The sequence below is a fragment of the Salmo salar genome, chromosome ssa15 (assembly GCF_905237065.1).
Source record: "Salmo salar chromosome ssa15, Ssal_v3.1, whole genome shotgun sequence".
Taxonomy (NCBI): Eukaryota; Metazoa; Chordata; class Actinopteri; order Salmoniformes; family Salmonidae; genus Salmo; species Salmo salar.
In genome coordinates this window covers 104,124,492-104,146,005 of record NC_059456.1, presented here as the reverse complement: position 1 = coordinate 104,146,005, position 21,514 = coordinate 104,124,492, and the positions used below count along the sequence as shown (strand labels likewise).

General features: G+C 43.9%; 2 protein-coding genes and 1 long non-coding RNA gene across 4 annotated transcripts in view; 2 read left to right on the top strand and 1 right to left on the bottom strand.

The window, feature by feature from the left end:
- The window catches only part of LOC106572912 (laminin subunit alpha-5), a 243,676-nt gene extending 236,915 nt beyond the window's left edge, over window positions 1-6,761 (top strand). For both annotated transcript variants that reach the window (XM_045696499.1, XM_045696498.1), the window contains 2 exons: window positions 5,049-5,168; window positions 5,593-6,761. In XM_045696499.1, the coding sequence (XP_045552455.1) occupies window positions 5,049-5,168; window positions 5,593-5,741 (269 nt within the window). In that variant the 3' untranslated portion in view covers window positions 5,742-6,761. The remainder of the gene's footprint in view (window positions 1-5,048; window positions 5,169-5,592) is intronic.
- A 1,669-nt stretch (window positions 6,762-8,430) lies between these two features.
- Window positions 8,431-21,488, bottom strand: LOC106572878 (uncharacterized). The gene is made up of 4 exons (XR_001321212.2): window positions 20,985-21,488; window positions 10,863-11,105; window positions 9,338-9,525; window positions 8,431-9,231 (listed from the first exon to the last, which is right to left on the bottom strand). It is a non-coding gene; the product is annotated as an uncharacterized lncRNA (long non-coding RNA).
- Window positions 13,588-21,514, top strand: part of LOC106572876 (dnaJ homolog subfamily C member 5) — a 49,740-nt gene continuing 41,813 nt past the window's right edge. The window contains exon 1 of the mRNA XM_014147420.2: window positions 13,588-13,776. The gene's annotated coding sequence lies outside the window, so the exon portion shown is untranslated. The remainder of the gene's footprint in view (window positions 13,777-21,514) is intronic.

Here is a 21,514-nt window from a genome sequence, read left to right as displayed (position 1 = left end):
TACAGGTACAGATACAGGTGAGTTGTAGCTTACAGGTACAGATACAGGTGAGTTGTAGCTTACAGTTACAGATACAGGTGAGTTGTAAATTACAGTTACAGATACAGGTGAGTTGTAGCTTACAGTTACAGATACAGGTGAGTTGTAGCTTACAGTTACAGGTGAGTTGTAGCTTACAGTTACAGGGGAGTTGTAGCTTACAGTTACAGGTGAGTTGTAGCTTACAGTTACAGGTGAGTTGTAGCTTACAGATACAGGTGAGTTGTAGCTTACAGATACAGGTGAGTTGTAGCTTACAGATACAGGTGAGTTGTAGCTTACAGATACAGGTGAGTTGTAGCTTACAGATACAGGTGAGTTGTAGCTTACAGATACAGGTGAGTTGTAGCTTACAGATACAGGTGAGTTGTAGCTTACAGATACAGGTGAGTTGTAGCTTACAGATACAGGTGAGTTGTAGCTTACAGATACAGGTGAGTTGTAGCTTACAGATACAGGTGAGTTGTAGCTTACAGTCACAGATACAGGTGAGTTGTAGCTTACAGTCACAGATACAGGTGAGTTGTAGCTTACAGTTACAGGTGAGTTGTAGCTTACAGTTACAGATACAGGTGAGTTGTAGCTTACAGTTACAGATACAGGTGAGTTGTAGCTTACAGTTACAGATACAGGTGAGTTGTAGCTTACAGTTACAGATACAGGTGAGTTGTAGCTTACAGATACAGGTGAGTTGTAGCTTACAGTTACAGATACAGGTGAGTTGTAGCTTACAGTTACAGATACAGGTGAGTTGTAGCTTACAGTTACAGATACAGGTGAGTTGTAGCTTACAGATACAGGTGAGTTGTAGCTTACAGTTACAGATACAGGTGAGTTGTAGCTTACAGGTACAGATACAGGTGAGTTGTAGCTTACAGTTACAGGTGAGTTGTAGCTTACAGTTACAGATACAGGTGAGTTGTAGCTTACAGTTACAGATACAGGTGAGTTGTAGCTTACAGATACAGATACAGGTGAGTTGTAGCTTACAGATACAGATACAGGTGAGTTGTAGCTTACAGTCACAGATACAGGTGAGTTGTAGCTTACAGATACAGGTGAGTTGTAGCTTACAGGTACAGATACAGGTGAGTTGTAGCTTACAGGTACAGATACAGGTGAGTTGTAGCTTACAGTTACAGATACAGGTGAGTTGTAAATTACAGTTACAGATACAGGTGAGTTGTAGCTTACAATTACAGGTGAGTTGTAGCTTACAGTTACAGGTGAGTTGTAGCTTACAGTTACAGGTGAGTTGTAGCTTACAGTTACAGGTGAGTTGTAGCTTACAGTTACAGGTGAGTTGTAGCTTACAGTTACAGGTGAGTTGTAGCTTACAGTTACAGATACAGGTGAGTTGTAGCTTACAGTTACAGATACAGGTGAGTTGTAGCTTACAGTTACAGATACAGGTGAGTTGTAGCTTACAGTTACAGATACAGGTGAGTTGTAGCTTACAGATACAGGTGAGTTGTAGCGTACAGTTACAGATACAGGTGAGTTGTAGCTTACAGTTACAGGTGAGTTGTAGCTTACAGTTACAGGTGAGTTGTAGCTTACAGTTACAGATACAGGTGAGTTGTAGCTTACAGTTACAGGTGAGTTGTAGCTTACAGATACAGGTGAGTTGTAGCTTACAGGTACAGATACAGGTGAGTTGTAGCTTACAGGTACAGATACAGGTGAGTTGTAGCTTACAGGTACAGATACAGGTGAGTTGTAGCTTACAGTTACAGATACAGGTGAGTTGTAGCTTACAGTTACAGATACAGGTGAGTTGTAGCTTACAAGTACAGATACAGGTGAGTTGTAGCTTACAGGTACAGATACAGGTGAGTTGTAGCTTACAGTTACAGATACAGGTGAGTTGTAAATTACAGTTACAGATACAGGTGAGTTGTAGCTTACAGATACAGGTGAGTTGTAGCTTACAGTTACAGATACAGGTGAGTTGTAGCTTACAGTTACAGGTGAGTTGTAGCTTACAGATACAGGTGAGTTGTAGCTTACAGTTACAGGTGAGTTGTAGCTTACAGTTACAGGTGAGTTGTAGCTTACAGATACAGGTGAGTTGTAGCTTACAGATACAGGTGAGTTGTAGCTTACAGATACAGGTGAGTTGTAGCTTACAGATACAGGTGAGTTGTAGCTTACAGATACAGGTGAGTTGTAGCTTACAGATACAGGTGAGTTGTAGCTTACAGATACAGGTGAGTTGTAGCTTACAGATACAGGTGAGTTGTAGCTTACAGATACAGGTGAGTTGTAGCTTACAGATACAGGTGAGTTGTAGCTTACAGATACAGGTGAGTTGTAGCTTACAGATACAGGTGAGTTGTAGCTTACAGATACAGGTGAGTTGTAGCTTACAGATACAGGTGAGTTGTAGCTTACAGATACAGGTGAGTTGTAGCTTACAGATACAGGTGAGTTGTAGCTTACAGATACAGGTGAGTTGTAGCTTACAGATACAGGTGAGTTGTAGCTTACAGATACAGGTGAGTTGTAGCTTACAGATACAGGTGAGTTGTAGCTTACAGTTACAGATACAGGTGAGTTGTAGCTTACAGATACAGATACAGGTGAGTTGTAGCTTACAGATACAGGTGAGTTGTAGCTTACAGGTACAGATACAGGTGAGTTGTAGCTTACAGATACAGATACAGGTGAGTTGTAGCTTACAGATACAGGTGAGTTGTAGCTTACAGGTACAGATACAGGTGAGTTGTAGCTTACAGGTACAGATACAGGTGAGTTGTAGCTTACAGTTACAGATACAGGTGAGTTGTAGCTTACAGTTACAGATACAGGTGAGTTGTAGCTTACAGATACAGGTGAGTTGTAGCTTACAGATACAGATACAGGTGAGTTGTAGCTTGCAGATACAGATACAGGTGAGTTGTAGCTTACAGATACAGATACAGGTGAGTTGTAGCTTACAGATACAGGTGAGTTGTAGCTTACAGATACAGGTGAGTTGTAGCTTACAGATACAGATACAGGTGAGTTGTAGCTTACAGTTACAGATACAGGTGAGTTGTAGCTTACAGTTACAGATACAGGTGAGTTGTAGCTTACAGTTACAGATACAGGTGAGTTGTAGCTTACAGATACAGGTGAGTTGTAGCTTACAGATACAGGTGAGTTGTAGCTTACAGTTACAGATACAGGTGAGTTGTAGCTTACAGATACAGTTGAGTTGTAGCTTACAGATACAGGTGAGTTGTAGCTTACAGATACAGGTGAGTTGTAGCTTACAGATACAGGTGAGTTGTAGCTTACAGATACAGGTGAGTTGTAGCTTACAGATACAAGGTTTAGCCTGTTTTGTGCTCACACACTTTGGTCTTTATCGTCAAGGAATTAATTGTATCACTTCCCTTAGCACTATCGTTTCCTCACGATATTACACTGAACAAAAATATAAACACAACATGTAAAGTGTTAGTCCCATGTTTTCATGAGCTGAAGTAGAAGATCCAAGACATTTTCCATACGGACTAAAAGCTTATTTCTTTCAAATGTTGTGCACGAATTTGTTTACATCCCTGTTAGTGAGCATTTCTCTTTTGCCAAGTGTCACATCCTGACCAGCAGATGGAGCTGTTGTAGTAGTTTGGGGGTCAGGACGTGGCAATCTTGTGTGTGTGTTTGAATGTTCTGTGTGTCTTGTGACTCCTGATCAGGAACAGCTGGGGATCGTTGTTCCTGATTGGGAGTCATATATGTAGGAGTATGTTTGTCACTGGGGTTTGTGGGTGGTTGTTTTTGCACTGCGTTTATAGCCTGCAGAACTGTCACTGTTGTCACCGTTTTGTGTTATTTAGTGGATGCTTTACTCCTTAATTTAAATTAAAGATGAGTATTCACATACCTGCTGCGCCTTGGTCCATTTATGAAGACAGGCGTTACACCAAGATAATCCTTCCACCTGACAGGTGTGGTATATCAAGAAGCTGATTAAACAGCAAGATCATTACACAGGTGCACCTTGTGCTGGGGACAATAAAAGGCCATTCTAAAATGTTCAGTTATGTCACACAACACAATGCCGCAGATGACTCAAGTTTTGAGGGAGTGTGCAACTGGCATGCTGACAATGTTGCCATAGAATTGAATGTTCATTTCTCTACCATAAGCCGCCTCCAACATAATTTTTGAGAATTTGCCGGTACGTCCAACCGGACTCACAACTCTATACCACGTGTAGGGTGTCGTGTGGGCGAGCGGTTTGCTGATGTCAACGTTGTGAACAGAGTGCCCCATGGTGGTGGTGGGGTTATGGTATGGGCAGGAATAAGCTACGGACAACGAACACAATTGCATTTTATCTATGTCAATTTGAATGCACAGAGTTACAGTGAAGAGATCCTGAGGCCCATTGTCGTGCCATTCATCCACCGTCATCACCTCATGTTTCAGCATGATAATGCACGGCCCCATGTCACAAGGATCTGTACACAATTACTGGAAGCTGAAAATGTCCCAGTTCTTCCATGGCCTGCATACTCACCAGACATGTCACCCATTGAGCATGTTTGGGATGCTCTGGATCGACGTATACGACAGCATGTTCTAGTTCCTGCCAATATCCAGATACTTCTCACAGCGATTGAAGAGGAGTGGAAGAACATTCCACAGGCCACAATCAACAGCCTGATCAACTCTATGTGAAGGAGATGTGTCACGCTGCATGAGGCAAATGGTTGTAACACCAGATACTGACTGGTTTTCTGATCCACCTCCCTACCTTTTTTTTTGGTATCTATTCCCAGTCATGTGAAATCCATAGATTAGGGCCTAATGAATTTATTTCAATTGACTGATTTCCTTATGTGAACTGTAACTCTGTCAAATCTTTGAAATTGTTGCATGTTGCGTTTTTATATTTTTTTGTTTCAGTGTAGATTTGCACTGGAAAGAAATTAGAGCATCACCTATGTTACTAAACTTGGGATCAATTCAAAACGGTGTTCTAATGTTTTTGCCATCGGCTCTTTGCCCTGTAGTTATGAAGACGAGCAATGTGCTCCAGCTCCATGTGGATGCAGCCAGTGAACACAGTGTAGGACCCAAGCAGGGCCGACCCTCAGGGGCCAGGGAGACTGTGTACCTGGGGGGAGTACCAGGTGAGCACCAGTCCTTTCTCCATCAAAACCTCCTCTGTTAAACCCTACCCTCCTACCTTACTCTGTCAAACACTAGAGCTGATCGGATATTCATTCCATACACCGACTCAGAAGTCATTTTGTGATTTAAAAAAAAAATAATATATATATATATATATATATATATATATATAAAATCACAGAACTATTCAGGGATTTCCATAATCTGCTAGACAGATTATTTTACAGTATGAGTGGTGAAGGAAAGACTACTGCAACACACATGTACAACCTCAAACATGACAATGTTTTTTTTTTAATATAATTTATTCCAAAAAAAGAGCTTTTGGCACACAGATACAACTTCTAAACCTCCTGTCTCGAACATAAAGAACTAAAATGATCTTTTTGCATTTCAACTTGTACTCCCTTTCCTCTCCTCTAGATGGCGTTGATGTGCCGGGCCTCCCCGCTGCCCTGCCCTCCTTCCATGGTTGTGTACGGAGAGCAGTCCTGAACCAGCGACCAGCCGTGCTGTCTAAACCCCTGTCAGTACGCGGAGCTGTGGGCACACAGGGCTGTCCAGCCATGTAGACCTCTTTTAGCCCTGTTACACCCGGTTTCTCCCTGTTACATCTGGTTTAGCCCTGTTACACCTGGTTTAGCCCTGTTACACCCGGTTTAGCCCTGTTACTCCCGGTTTCGCCCTGTTACTCCCGGTTTCGCCCTGTTACTCCCGGTTTCGCCCTGTTACACCCGGTTTAGCCCTGTTACACCCGGTTTCGCCCTGTTACACCTGGTTTAGCCCTGTTACACCTGGTTTAGCCCTGTTACACCCGGTTTAGCCCTGTTACACCCGGTTTAGCCCTGTTACTCCCGGTTTCGCCCTGTTACTCCCGGTTTCGCCCTGTTACTCCCGGTTTCGCCCTGTTACTCCCGGTTTCGCCCTGTTATACACCCGGTTTAGCCCTGTTACACCCGGTTTCGCCCTGTTACACCTGGTTTAGCCCTGTTACACCTGGTTTAGCCCTGTTACACCTGGTTTAGCCCTGTTACTCCCGGTTTAGCCGTGTTACACCCGGTTTAGCCCTGTTACTCCCGGTTTAGCCGTGTTACACCCGGTTTAGCCCTGTTCCCCCGGTTTAGCCCTGTTACCCCAGGTTTAGTCTTATTAGAGCCAGTTTAGCCCTGTTACACCTAGTTTAGCCCTATTACATCCGGTTCAGCACTATAACCCCCGGCTAATGCAGGGCCAAAGTCAATACGACAACGTTACAGAACGTTATCACATTTATGTCTGCAAAATTTGTATCTGCAACAATACCCCCATTGGGCCACGTTCATTAGGAAAACGTTGCAAATAGAAATGTCATGAATAGAGCTGATGATGTGATTCTGTATTGTACATGTCAGAGGTATGTTTGTTCTATGTCATATACACTACATAGTCAAAAGTATGTGGACACCCATTCAAATTAGTTGATTCAGCTATTTCAGCACACACCCATTGCTGACCAGGGGAATAACGTTTCTGCCCTGCTAGAGCTGCCCCGGTCAGCTGTAAGTGCTGTTATTGTGAAGGGGAAACGTCTAGGAGCAACAACGTCTCGGCCGCAAAGTGGTAGTCCAAACAAGCTCACAGAACGGGACCGCAGAGTGCTGAAGCGCGTAGCCCGTAAAAATCATCTGTCCTCGGTTGCAACACTCATTACCGAGTTCCAAACTGCCTGGAATCTGGAAGCAACATCAGCACAATAACTGTTCATCAGGAGCTTCATGAAATGGGTTTCCATGGCCGAGCAGCCGCACACAAGCTTAGGATCACCATGCGCAATGCCAAGCGTCGGTTGGAGTGGTGTAAAACTCGCCGCCATTGTCTCTGGAACAGTGGAAACGCATTCTCTGGAGTGATAAATCCCGCTTCACCATCTGCCAGTCCGACGGATGAATCTGGGTTAGAAGGATGCCAAGGGAACGTTACCTGCCCCAATGTATAGTGCCAACTGTAAAGTTTGGAGGAGGTATAATGGTCTGGGGCTGTTTTTCATGGTTCGGGCCCCTTAGTGCCAGTGAAGGGAAATCGCTACAGCATACAATTAAATTCTAAACGATTCTGTGCTTCTAACTTTGTGGCATCAGTTTGGGGAAGGCCCTTTCCTGTTTCAGAAGGACAATGTCCCCGTGCACAAAGTGCGGTCCAAATAGAAATTGTTTGTTGAGATCGGTATTGGCGAACTAGACTGGCCTGCACAGAGCCCTGACCTCAACCCCATCGAACACCTTTGGGATGAATTGGAACGCTGACTGCGAGCCAGGCCTAATCGCCCAACATCAGTGCCCGACCTCTCTAATGCTCTTGTGGCTGAATGGAAGCAAGTCCCCGCAGCAATATTCCAACATCTAGTGGAAAGCCTTCCCAGAAGAGTGGAGGCTGTTATAGCAGCAAAGGAGGGACCAGCTCCATATTAATGCACATGATTTTGGAATGAGATGATCGACAAGCAGGTGTTCACAATACTTTTGATCATGTAGTGTATATTTTTATCTGAACGTTCCACGACGTTGTTTCCCTGCTCAGATGTTTCCAACTGTTTAAAGGATCAATATAAACTCACACGTACATGATGTCTACGATACGATCACTGGTGGTGGGTGATATACAGTAGTTAATTTAAATATATTTATTTTTTATCTTACAAAATGTATTATGGGGTACTGTATGTAGATTGATGAGGAAAACATTTTAATTGAATACATTTTAGAATAACGTAAAACAAAATGTGTAAAAAAAAAACAGGGAAGGGGTCTGTATACTTTTTGAATGTATGTTGCTTTCAAGGAAGACAATTCCGACTACTTTTAGAGAAAAAAAATGGTTTAATCATTGTTTTTCTGCTTTAGATACATTCAACTTTGACCCTAGCTCCAAATGTTAGAGAAAAACGGCTGTCTGTCTGTGAAACCGGCTCTCGGTAATACTGTGAACCATCCCTTAAATAAATAATCTCTCACAGTTAGCATTTGGCACATCACAATGATCCACACCATGTGTACTGTATTCTATAGATTAATTACATATTTGGTATAATGGGAAATGTATGGATTATATCACAAGAGAGGAGTTTAAAATGTCAAGCAATTACTGTTTGTATATATATATATATATACACACCTCACTCAGATAACAAGCTGAACTCCCATAGTCAGTGTAGTTGTAAATGTATTCTTTTTAAATAAAGCTTTCTTCGATACAAAATGGGCAAGGGGTCAATTATAATTTTTTTGTCATCAATTGTTTATTGCTTTTCAATAAGAAACAAAAGGCATTGGTTATTTTAATTCTTTATCTAGAAGTCAATGCATTGAATACAGATGCTATTCAACGTGATTGATTCATTGGCTGTTTTTATTTTAAATAAGATGCATTACAGAAAATACACAACATTTTGTTCAGTTACCACTCCCTCCAGACTAGCGGTTGTGTGGTGCTATACTGCAGTAACAAACAGAAAGAGGGACGTGTCAGAGACCACACATGAGATCTTTTAATCCGGTGTCACGCTGGTATAAAGGATTTGGAGACAGGCGCAGGAATACAGGAGTTTTTAAATACACCCAAAACAAACACGTATACAAAAAACACTGGGCTGTAGCCAAACAAAAGTAAACCGTGTTGAACGACAGGGGACGATACCCGTAATACACAATATATATATATATATATAGCACGCAGCATAACAGCTGCACCAATGCATAGGTACTCACACCACCAACGGACATGGGAACCATAACCGATAAGGACAGAGGGCACATATATAACATACTAATCAGGGGAAATGGGAAGCAGGTTGTGTGTGTAATCAGACAAGACAGTCCCTGGGTTGATGATAATGAATCTGGTTCAGTGAAGCCTAGAAAAGCAGGTGATGTAGACCTCCAGAACTGGTGATCAGAATGAGCAGCAGTACCGGGGGGAGATCCGTGACATCCAGACTCAAATCCTCATCATCATCATCATCATCCTTGTTCTTCTTGTCTTTATCCTCGTCAGTCCCTTCCATGGCTTTGGCAAACGCTTCCACATCTGAAAAAGAATAGATAGAAAGGGGTTTCAGTGCCTTGCTAAATGGCACAACGGCAGTAGATGGTATATTGACGCTATGCTGTGGTTACTGGCCTGTTTCTCTCACCTCAAGGCTACTGCTGCCCCGTCTGCGTGTGTGATGATGTGTGTGTTCCTGAGGTACGATATGATCTCACCGGCTTCTACAGCCTCTGAGGGCAGAACAAACTGGTTCATGAGAGGTCCCAGCTGTCTTGACGCCAAGGCTCATCTCAGAGGGAGACAGATCCGCAGAGACAGGAGTTTAATGTTAACCTGAAAGGGGAAAGTTTACGGTTCTGAATCTGTATCATTGACCTGATAAAAGGAGTGTTTTACACGCCTTGGCAAACAAACATTTTGGCAAATGTGTTCTTCGGCAGGACTTGCAGAAGCGGTAAACAGCAGACAGCTACCTTTTTCTTATTTCTAGGTTCTGTATCGACCCACCTGTCAGAACTATGGAGAGGTAGGTTCTGTATCTACCCACCTGTCAGAACTATGGAGAGGTAGGTTCTGTATCGACCCACCTGTCAGAACTATGGAGAGGTAGGTTCTGTATCTACCCACCTATCAGAACTATGGAGAGGTAGGTTCTGTATCTACCCACCTATCAGAACTATGGAGAGGTAGGTTCTGTATCTACCCACCTATCAGAACTATGGAGAGGTAGGTTCTGTATCTACCCACCTGTCAGAACTATGGAGAGGTAGGTTCTGTATCGACCCACCTGTCAGAACTATGGAGAGGTAGGTTCTGTATCTACCCACCTGTCAGAACTATGGAGAGGTAGGTTCTGTATCGACCCACCTGTCAGAACTATGGAGAGGTAGGTTCTGTATCGACCCACCTGTCAGAACTATGGAGAGGTAGGTTCTGTATCGACCCACCTGTCAGAACTATGGAGAGGTAGGTTCTGTATCTACCCACCTGTCAGAACTATGGAGAGGTAGGTTCTGTATCTACCCACCTGTCAGAACTATGGAGAGGTAGGTTCTGTATCGACCCACCTGTCAGAACTATGGAGAGGTAGGTTCTGTATCTACCCACCTGTCAGAACTATGGAGAGGTAGGTTCTGTATCGACCCACCTGTCAGAACTATGGAGAGGTAGGTTCTGTATCTACCCACCTGTCAGAACTATGGAGAGGTAGGTTCTGTATCTACCCACCTATCAGAACTATGGAGAGGTAGGTTCTGTATCTACCCACCTGTCAGAACTATGGAGAGGTAGGTTCTGTATCTACCCACCTATCAGAACTATGGAGAGGTAGGTTCTGTACATCCTCTGCACTCTGAGCTAGAGACTCTCCAGAGGGGAGGAGAGTTAGACAGGACAGGAACAATGACCTCTGGGGTCACACACTGGCCAGGTCCACTGAGTTAGGGAGAAGACAAGTTAAACACTCATCTACCATATTACAATATATTTTCCTGTATTTGAATACGGAAAAGATTCCACAGAAAATGTCTGTGTACCTAAGTCAGGACAGTTGGAAATCCCATTTTTAAAAAAAGCATTCTATATGAGCGTATCATCTGTAGTTGACTGCAGATATCCACTATTGTCCCTGTCGCTGTTAGTCATACAGACTCATGTGGTAGTCTGCTCACCCTCAACCCTCCGTACTGAGACGGCAGCGGACATGGCCGGTACGTTCATATGGCCAGGATGCTCTGCAGGTCGCTGAGCTGGATGGGCTGGGTGGGGGAACCGATGGCTGCTGGTACGACGGGGGTCTGGGCTGCCGCTGGGGTGGTGGGGGTCACAGCAGGGGTAACTGAGTGATGGGGGCCGCGTCTGAATTCATCCTGGTGGTGGAGAAGAGGGTGAAGGCTGCAGAATGACTACGGAAGCTGAGGTGTGGAGGGAAGAGAGGAGGAATTATAATGATTATTATAGTGTAGTAGGGTACAGCTGTAGACTACTGGAGCTTGGGGAGGAGAGGATGACAGATGCAGACTACTGAAGCTGGGGAGGAGAGGATGACAGCTGCAGACAACGGAGAGCTGGGGGAGGAGGGAGGGATGACAGATGCAGACTACGGGAGCTGGGGAGGAGAGGATGACAGATGCAGACTACGGGGAGCTGGGGGAGGAGGAAGGGATGACAGATGCAGACTACGGGAGCTGGGGAGGAGAGGATGACAGATGCAGACTACGGGGAGCTGGGGGAGGAGGAAGGGATGACAGCTGCAGACTATGGGAGCTGGGGAAGGAGGAAGGGATGACAGCTGCAGACTATGGGAGCTGGGGGAGGGATGACAGCTGCAGACTACAGGAGCTGGGGGGAGGGATGACAGCTGCAGACTATGGGAGCTGGGGGAGGAGGAAGGGATGACAGCTGCAGTCTACGGGAGCTGGGAGGGAAGGAAGGGATGACAGCTGCAGATAACGGGAGCTGGGAGGGGTGGAAGGGATGACAGCTGCAGACTACGGGAGCTGGGAGGGGAGGAAGGGATGACAGCTGCAGACTACGGGAGCTGGGAGGGGAGGAAGGGATGACAGCTGCAGACTATGGGAGCTGGGGGAGGAGGAAGGGATGACAGCTGCAGACTATGGGAGCTGGGGGAGGAGGAAGGGATGACAGCTGCAGACTATGGGAGCTTGGGGAGGGGGAAGGGATGACAGCTGCAGACTACAGGAGCTGGGGGAAGGAGGAAGGGATTAGAATTAAGCAATAAGGCACGAGAGGCCGTGATATATCAGACCTTATACCACAGCTACGACAAAACATTTATTTGTACTTTTCTAATGATGTTTGTAACCAGTTTATAATAGCAATAGGGCACCTCGGGGGTTTGTGGTATATGGCCAATATACCACGGCTAAGAACAGTCCTTAGCCTTAGCCGAAATGGACAGCTCATGGTGCTGAAAGTAGGCAAATTCGAGTAGGCATAGTCTAATTCATTTAAACTGTATTCATTTTAATTAGACTTTACTAACAAGATGGCTTTGTGTTGGAGCCTATTTCTTCCTGTTTAAGAAATAAGGTAGGCCTACCTGTTTGAGAAGAAAAAAATGTCTATATATCCATACATGAGGTCACCAATCTCATATTTCTGTTCATTGATTAATGAGTCACTTTAAGACCGCAGGACAATAGTATTTTAATATGTTGCATGCTCATGGATTTCAGTTTGTATTGCTATAGGAGTGTAATAAAACAAATCTTGAAAACTTCAAAAACAACACGTTTAAACATGAAGGATTTGGTAAATAACATAACTTCTCAAAACAATGTCAGGAGGTTAGACCGATTGATACAAGTTCCAAAATAAAAATCTAATCCGAAGACATTTCCAAGACGTGTAATAATTGACTTCTACTAAGTAGAAATGTAGAAAGGTAGGCCAGGTATGTTCTAGAAAGGTTTTGGAAGAAACCTCTTGGACATGGGTTTAGGGAAAGAGGGAACCCCCCCCCCCATAATGTTTTCTTGAATACGTCACTCGGAACGGATTCCCTTGTACCGCCCACGTTTTAACACCAGGGTGCGCGCACGTCAGTTTGCGACGTACCATTGGGAGCAAGACGTAGGAGGGATTGGCCATAGAATTAGACTACTAGAATGTCTAGGAACATTCTTTAAAGATGTCAGCCATTTTGGTCAGGGAGTTGGTTAACCATGCCAACCAAGCCAATCCTGTGATAAGATATTGTGTAAAATAATGAATTTGAAGAAGGTACTGTATGTTTGTTATCTAGCCTGACAGCTTTAGAGGAATGACTCCATAAATGTTTCAAATTAACTGCCAATACTCCAGTCAAACAATGCATTTAATCCACAGCCATACACCGGCTGAAATCAGTTGATGGTAGGACTTTGTTAATACAAGTACTGATATTGTATCATAATAATAGGCACTCACAGCTTTCCATGAAAATGTATGGTCTGTTTACATATACTTTAGGATATTTATTCAGAAAGTTGGTATAAAACCTGTATAAACTGTATTTATGACAATATATATGACAATATTTTAGGTTGATAATTCTATTACGCAATATCCCTTACTTTTACTTTCCTGCATAAATAAAATCTGGATTATTATGATTTACTGGCATTTTTTTAACTAGGAAAGTCAGTTAATTAAGAACATTATTTTCAATGACGGCCTAGGAACAGTGGGTTAACTGCCTTGTTCAGGGGCAGAATGACAGATTTGTACCTTGTCAGCTCAGGGATTCGAACTTGCAACCTTTACGGTTACTAGTCCAACGCTCTAACCACTAGGCTACCTGCCGCCCCATTCATCCGCTGGGTTGTATTTCTCCCTGACCAACATGGCTGCCATTTCATGCCCCATTCTGGACCGTTGCGAGTTTATCACAAGACCCCTCTAGTCGTAGGATCTCTATGAGATGGACAGGCAGCCAGTAGTGTTTCTAGTTTAGCGACATGGTTTTTGAATGATTGCCCAGCCAACCAAACTACTAGCATGAACTGCTGCTTGGGATGCAAGTATTATAGTTAGCGACTTTTCAATATCTCAAATCGGACATCAACTGTGCCCAAATATACGGTAAGAACTTTATTTGATAGCACATTTCGTATCCCCGGCCATGCTAGCTAACAGTAGATTCTTCGCTGTTTTTTAGATTAGCGAGCTAGCATGCTAGCTAGAAGCTGCTGAACCTATATAGATGCTGTGTTCTTTTGATGCGGGAGCAAGAGATTATCCGCTTTACCGTTTCAGTTCCTCTGATCTTTATTTCCTATACAGCGAGTGGGAGGTTGCTGGGAATTTAGTTGGATTTAAAAACCAGGCCACGATGCATTAGCAAACCACCTATTTGAGGATAGCCACCTAACTAAATTATCATGGACCCCGGCGAGTTGAGCAAATCTGACCGGTGACATAGTATAAACTAGCTGGCTGTCGTCCATGTTTGTCACATGTAAAAAATTTACGTATTTTATATCTATAACCATGTGATCTTTATGGTTACCACAAGTAATATGTGGAGTTCCCCTGGACTAGAAAGAAGGTAAGGGCTCCCGAGTGGGGCAGCGGTTCTAAGGCACTGCATCTCAGTGCAAGAGGCGTCACTACATTCCCTGGTTCGAATCCAGGCTGCATCACATCCGGCCGTGATTGGGAGTCCCATAGGGCGGCGCACAATTGGCCCAGCGTCGTCCGGGTTTGGCCGTTATTGTAAAAAAAGAATTTGTTCTTAATTAACAGACTTTCCTAGTTAAATAAAGATTAACTCATCTTGAACTGAGATGCAGTGCCTTAGACCTCTGTGCCACTTGGGAGCCTGAACCCTTTTCGTAAACTTAACCTCATTCTCCTAACCTGCTATGTTAATTCCCCTAACCAGCTACATTAATTCCCCTAACCTGCTACGTCAATTCCCCTAACCTGCTACGTCAATTCCCCTAACCTGCTACGTCAATTCCCCTAACCTGCTACGTCAATTCCCCTAACCTGCTACGTCAATTCCCCTAACCTGCTAGGTTAATTCCCCTAACCAGCTAGGTTAATTCCCCTAACCAGCTAGGTTAATTCCCCTAACCAGCTAGGTTAATTCCCCTAACCTGCTACGTCAATTCCCCTAACCTGCTACGTCAATTCCCCTAACCAGCTAGGTTAATTCCCCTAACCAGCTAGGTTAATTCCCCTAACCAGCTAGGTTAATTCCCCTAACCAGCTAGGTTAATTCCCCTAACCAGCTAGGTTAATTCCCCTAACCAGCTAGGTTAATTCCCCTAACCAGCTAGGTTAATTCCCCTAACCAGCTAGGTTAATTCCCCTAACCTGCTACGTCAATTCCCCTAACCTGCTACGTCAATTCTCCCTAACCTGCTACGTCAATTCCCCTAACCTGCTACATTAATTCCCCTAACCAGCTAGGTTAATTCCCCTAACCAGCTAGGTTAATTCCCCTAACCTGCTACGTTAATTCCCCTAACCTTGTACGTTAATTCCCCTAACCTTGTACGTTAATTCCCCTAACCTTGTACGTTAATTCCCCTAACCTTGTACGTTAATTCCCCTAACCTTGTACGTTAATTCCCCTAACCTTGTACGTTAATTCCCCTAACCTTGTACGTTAATTCCCCTAACCTTGTACGTTAATTCCCCTAACCTTGTACGTTAATTCCCCTAACCTGCTACGTTAATTCCCCTAACCTGCTACGTCAATTCTCCCTAACCTGCTACGTCAATTCTCCCTAACCTGCTACGTTAATTCCCCTAACCTGCTACGTTAATTCCCCTAACCTGCTACGTTAATTCCCCTAACCTTGTACGTTAATTCCCCTAACCTTGTACGTTAATTCCCCTAACCTTGTACGTTAATTCCCCTAACCTTGTACGTTAATTCCCCTAACCTTGTACGTTAATTCCCCTAACCTTGTACGTTAATTCCCCTAACCTTGTACGTTAATTCCCCTAACCTTGTACGTTAATTCCCCTAACCTTGTACGTTAATTCCCCTAACCTTGTACGTTAATTCCCCCTAACCTGCTACGTCAATTCTCCCTAACCTGCTACGTCAATTCTCCCTAACCTGCTACGTCAATTCTCCCTAACCTGCTACGTCAATTCTCCCTAACCTGCTACGTTAATTCCCCTAACCAGCTAGGTCAATTCCCCTAACCTGCTACGTTAATTCCCCTAACCTGCTACGTTAATTCTCCCTAACCTGCTACGTCAATTCTCCCTAACCTGCTATGTTAATTCCCCTAACCTGCTACGTTAATTCCCCTAACCAGCTACGTAAGCACTTCTTCCCTGGAGTTTCCCTGTCTGGACATGGGCCCGAAGTCAGACCTTATTAAAAAAGACAGAATGTTGTCAAAGATTCCTTAGGTATGTTCTTTAGCCAACTAGCTACAGGGAGCCAGCTAGCTAGCTAGCTAGCTAACTAAGCAAATCAGATCTGGATTCAAATGAGCTAGCCTTGCTCGGACCCTGTAAAATGAATCTTGCAGGCTAACTAACAGAATCAGCAGGTGCTTGTTAGTTAGCCGTGTTAGCATGCCATGCTTGGGTCATGTTAGCTCTCAGACTCTACACGCCATCCTGTCTTCTCCATACAGTTTTCAGCTATTAGCTGCGCCCACGACTACCTCGTGAACTACAATCCAGACGTTGTGTTTTAACGTTTTAGAGACGTCAATAATCCATCGCTTTCAATACAGCTTTCGAAAACATATGGTACCTTTCATCAGCAAGAAAGAATCCTTCAAATTTAAAGATACTAACTTTTGCAGTTTTGCACAGATCCATACAGCTTTCAGTGCCTCCATCCGACGAAACTACACTTAACGCTACACTTCCTGAGTTAGCTTACACACAGGTATTTGGAGCACGCTAGATGGCTAATTAGCACAGGTTGTTGCCTCTTGTCTTCCATAAACAAGCATAGTGACATGGAGATATGTCCGTATGGGAACACGAACCTTATAAAAAAAGTATCAATTTAACCTTTTTTATTTATAAAAAAAAAAAAAAAAAGCTGTCTTGTTGATATAAAGGTCCTTATGCTTCCAAAACCGTACTGCAAACGACGTGTGTTAATGTACAGATTGAGTGACAGGGATCTTAACAACACAAGAGTCATGATCAAGGGCTACGGTCATAAACTCAGCAACAACAAAAAAGAAACGTCCTCTCACTGTCAACTGCGTTTATTTTCAGCAAACTTAACATGTGTAAATATTTGTATGAACATAACAAGATTCAACAACTGAGACATAAACTGAATAAGTTCCACAGACATGTGACTAACAGAAATGGAATAATGTGTCCCTGAACAAAGGCGGGGTCAAAATCAAAAGTAACAGTCAGTATCTGGTGTGGCCACCAGCTGCATTAAGTACTGCAGTGCATCTCCTCCTCATGGACTGCACCAGATTTGCCAGTTCTTGTTGTGAGATGTTACCCCACTCTTCCACCAAGGCACCTGCAAGTTCCCGGACATTTCTGGGGGGAATGGCCCTAGCCCTCACCCTCCGATCCAACAGGTCCCAGACGTGCTCAATGAGATTGAGATCCGGGCTCTTCGCTGGCCATGGCAGAACACTGACATTCCTGTCTTGCAGGAAATCACACACAGAACGAGCAGTATGGCTGGTGGCATTGTCATGCTGGAGGGTCATGTCAGGATGAGCCTGCAGGAAGGGTACCACATGAGGGAGGAGGATGTCTTCCCTGTAACGCACAGCGTTGAGATTGCCTGCAATGACAACAAGCTCAGTCCGATGATGCTGTGACACACCGCGCCAGACCATGATGGACCCTCCACCTCCAAATCGATCCCGCTCCAGAGTACAGGCCTCGGTGTAACGCTCATTCCTTCAACGATAAACGCAAATCCAACCATCACCACTGGTGAGACAAAACCGTGACTCGTCAGTGAAGAGCACTTTTTGCCAGTCCTGTCTGGTCCAGCGACGGTGGGTTTGTGCCCATAGGCGACGTTGTTGCCGGTGATGTCTGGTGAGGACCTGCCTTACAACAGGCCTACAAGCCCTCAGTCCAGCCTCTCTCAGCCTATTGCGGACAGTCTGAGCACTGATGGAGGGATTGTGCTTTCCTGGTGTAACTCGGGCAGTTGTTGTTGCCATCTTGTACCTGTACCGCAGGTGTGATGTTCAGATGTACCGATCCCGTGCAGGTGTTGTTACACGTGGTCTGCCACTGCGAGGACGATCAGCTGTCCGTCCTGTCTCCATGTAGCGCTGTCTAACACGGAACCCAAACCAGCTGTGCACGTGCACCATCGTGCATCAATTTATTTTGTCCCCCTACACCAAACGCGATCACGACACGCAGGTTAAAATATCAAAACAAACTCTGAACCAATGACATTAATTTGGGGACAGGTCGAAAAGCATTAAACATTTATGGCAATTTAGCTAGTTAGCTTGCACTAGCTAGCTAATTTGTCCTATTTAGCTAGCTTGCTGTTGCTAGCTAATTTGTCCTGGGGTATAAACATTAGGTCTAAGGAACTCAGTCCAGCTTTAAACTTACTCTAGAAAGTTGTAATAGTAGAATGTACAAGGTGACGTTACTAAATCGGGTAGTACATCATCAGTTTTCCTCTTGTCATGTCAGTCATCGCAGACCTTGGAGAGCTATTGATAACTTGTCAGAAACTAGCCCATATCAGCTACCGTTTGTTTTTTGTTTTTTTGGTCTAGGTGGGATGTTCCCCAGTAATGGAAGGGGGGGCCTCAGTGAAAAGGTTTGGTAACCCTTGGTCTAACCTAAAACAGCAGGCTTAACTCACCTAGCTACACTAGCCTCGCCCTCATGTGGTGCTAACTAGCATGCTAGGTAGTGCTATAGTATGTACGGTATCAACAGCCATTGTCAGCCAATCCAGTAGGGGTTGGAAGCTCTATGGTGAGCTTCGATTGGTCGCTTGCGTCGCAATATCACGGAGGATTTGAAGGGTTGGCTGACAACATCAAGAAAATGATGCGCCCGCATCGATGTGGCCAGCGGGCAGGCGTGTGCGTTGTTATGATTCTGAACGGTCAGATAGCAACAATGACAAGAATCTGCCATGTGGGAAATCACATAGGTGGCTCGTTTTGTTATCGATACCATGTCTTGTTTTGAGGTTTTGACTCATGTCTATGCTAAAGTTAGCTAGCTAGCTAACAACAACTGTAACAATTTATTTGAGACAAGTGCTCACTGTGCAAATGTATTTATGTTTTCGATTAAACATTTGGAGACTAAATATAGTTGACATGTCAACAGTCTAAGCCAATCCCGTCTGTTTTTACCCCGTAGTTGTGTACGTGTCGCTTTTGTTGCTGAACTATACCAACTCGTTTTTATAAAGTTTCAACGTTCCCCAACTTTAGTTCCTCCCTGTTCAGTTCCTGTGCTCGCATCGATCAACTGTCCCCCGCTCACTCATTCTCTCCTTTTCCTTCTATTCAAAGTGAATGGCTTCCGATGTTTCCCTGCGTGATGCCACTTCCTAGTGTGAACGCAAAGGGGGGAAGTTCTGACCTATTCCACCAATCCAGTAATTGTCTAGGTGGAGTTAAGATGGCGTGTCGCAGGCTCTGTTTCCATTTCCCCCCGGTAAACTAATGCTGTTGTTTCCAACCCTCGTCTCAGGGCGTTTGGGTTCAAACATCTTGCCTGATGACTCGATCCATCTCTACATGCATTCAGTCTGAAACTGCCGTCCTAGAATTCGTTTGTGTGACCTTCAAAATTAGAGGCGTTGTACGAAACAAATTCATCAGCGATGAACCTGTAAAATGAGGTCTGGATCGCCTCTAAACCAATCAGAGTTGATAACATCGTCATGTAGGCCGGCTCTGTCCCAACCCATCGGTTTCTAGGACCAATCAGAATGGTCAGAATGTGTTTCGCGTTCTAGAGATCGTAGGAGAGGGCGAATCTCATGGTGGGGGAACAAACGGCAGTTGACCAGAGCGATGTGGATAGTTAGCCACTAGACAGGCAAGCAAACATCAGCCCTGATTCCACAACACGGGTGCAACAATCCGCTTTCATAATAGAAATAAGATATCTTTCTCAGTTTTTGCGTCACGTGTAGCCTCGTGACGCGCACACCTCAAGGGACTTGCTTCGTTCGGTCACCATGAAGACAGGCTTGTGACTATAGAGGATGTCATCAATCAAATGTATGGTTTGTTATTAGACAGGTCAAAGCCAGGAGGAGAAGCCCGGATGCAAATATGGCCAACCTTTTTATTTGAGGTAGCAACAAGACCTAGCTAGTGTCAACAAGTTCATTGTGTATAGGCCTAAGACTTGTCCTATTGACAGTCTTTCTGCTTCAATGCAAGATGTGGAGCTGACCATTTTAGTTACAGTATTCATTTCAATGTTTACTGAGACACATACACCCTCCTTGTCCCCTTAGGAAACTGTTTTAAAGATCACAGATGTATGTTTGTGCTACTGATTAGCTTTGTGGTTACTGGTTAGCTTCTCAGATAGCGTCTGAACAGAAGGGATACTTAAAGTTAGCATGCTGTTTTTCAGGCTATTTGACTGGGAGATGTTAATGTCCTATGATGACACACTATACTGTTAAAATGTAACTTCCATTTTCACTTTCTCTCGCCCCCTCTCTGTGTCTATTTCTCTCTCTCTGTCGGTATCTCTTTCTCTACATTTAATTTCTACTCAGTTTTGTCATGTCTTTGGCATCATTAAATTGAAGACTGTTGTTTTATCAAATCAATTCTCTGTAATTATTATTACGTGATTAAACGAATCATGTAAATGTAATTAACTAGGAAGTCGGGGCACCAAGGAAAATATTCAGATTACAAAGTTATAATTTTCCTAATATAACTTTTCAGATATTTTAATATCTGATCAATTAGTCTTCTTATTAATGAATTATTCTTTACCTCACGTTAGTCTCATTCCAAACGTCGTAAATTGTTGGTTATCTGCACGAACCCAGCCTTTACTATGAATTATCCATACATCAATTGTCTTAATCATTTATTTACTAACTAACTAAATAATCACAGAAATGCATAAACAAACAAACAGTAGATATGGTTACAAGGAAATGATAGGGGATGTGCCCTAGTGGGTTAAGCCGGTATGGCGGCTTGGTAGACAAAGGGACTGAGAAGGGCGCGAAAGACAAAAGACACTACAAAGTTGATAATACAAAGTTGATAATTATGATGATTGAAATGCTAACCCTTTGCACATGAACGCTCACTCATTCGGGAATAATTGCAATCAATATATATATTTACGCTCAGTGTGTCGTCGTGATCTCTGTTGGAATCGTCCGTCTTTCTGTTGGAAAGTTCAAAGTCTCTCTCTCTCTCTCTCCCGTGAAGTCTTTCGTGGTTAGAATGGATACTTCAGAGTCCCATTCAGAAATGTTCTTATAGAAATAGATGTTTCGGCGGTTGTCGGTCTTCGCATTTCAGGTCGACATAAATTCTAGCTGCAGACTAGTAATTAGTATCGGAGATTTGCTCTTATTCTGTCGGTATCGATAGTCTCAGAGTTGAACCATTTCCACCAGTGTAGCCAATGCTCCCCGTGGTTTGGTTAGTAATTCAACAACCATTATAACCTTAGCTTAGACTGAGGTTTTTTGTGGTCTCTACTCCAACCTTCTCCCCCTCAGCTTACCGAGGTAAGTGTGGCCTGAAGGGAATTCCTTCAGGTGGGGGTTTAATTCGTAACAGTGGAAAAGGGCTGTCCCATGACGCCAGATCAATGTCTGTGCTCATGGGGGCGGGCCAATGACCTAGTTAAACTTTAAAGGGAATTG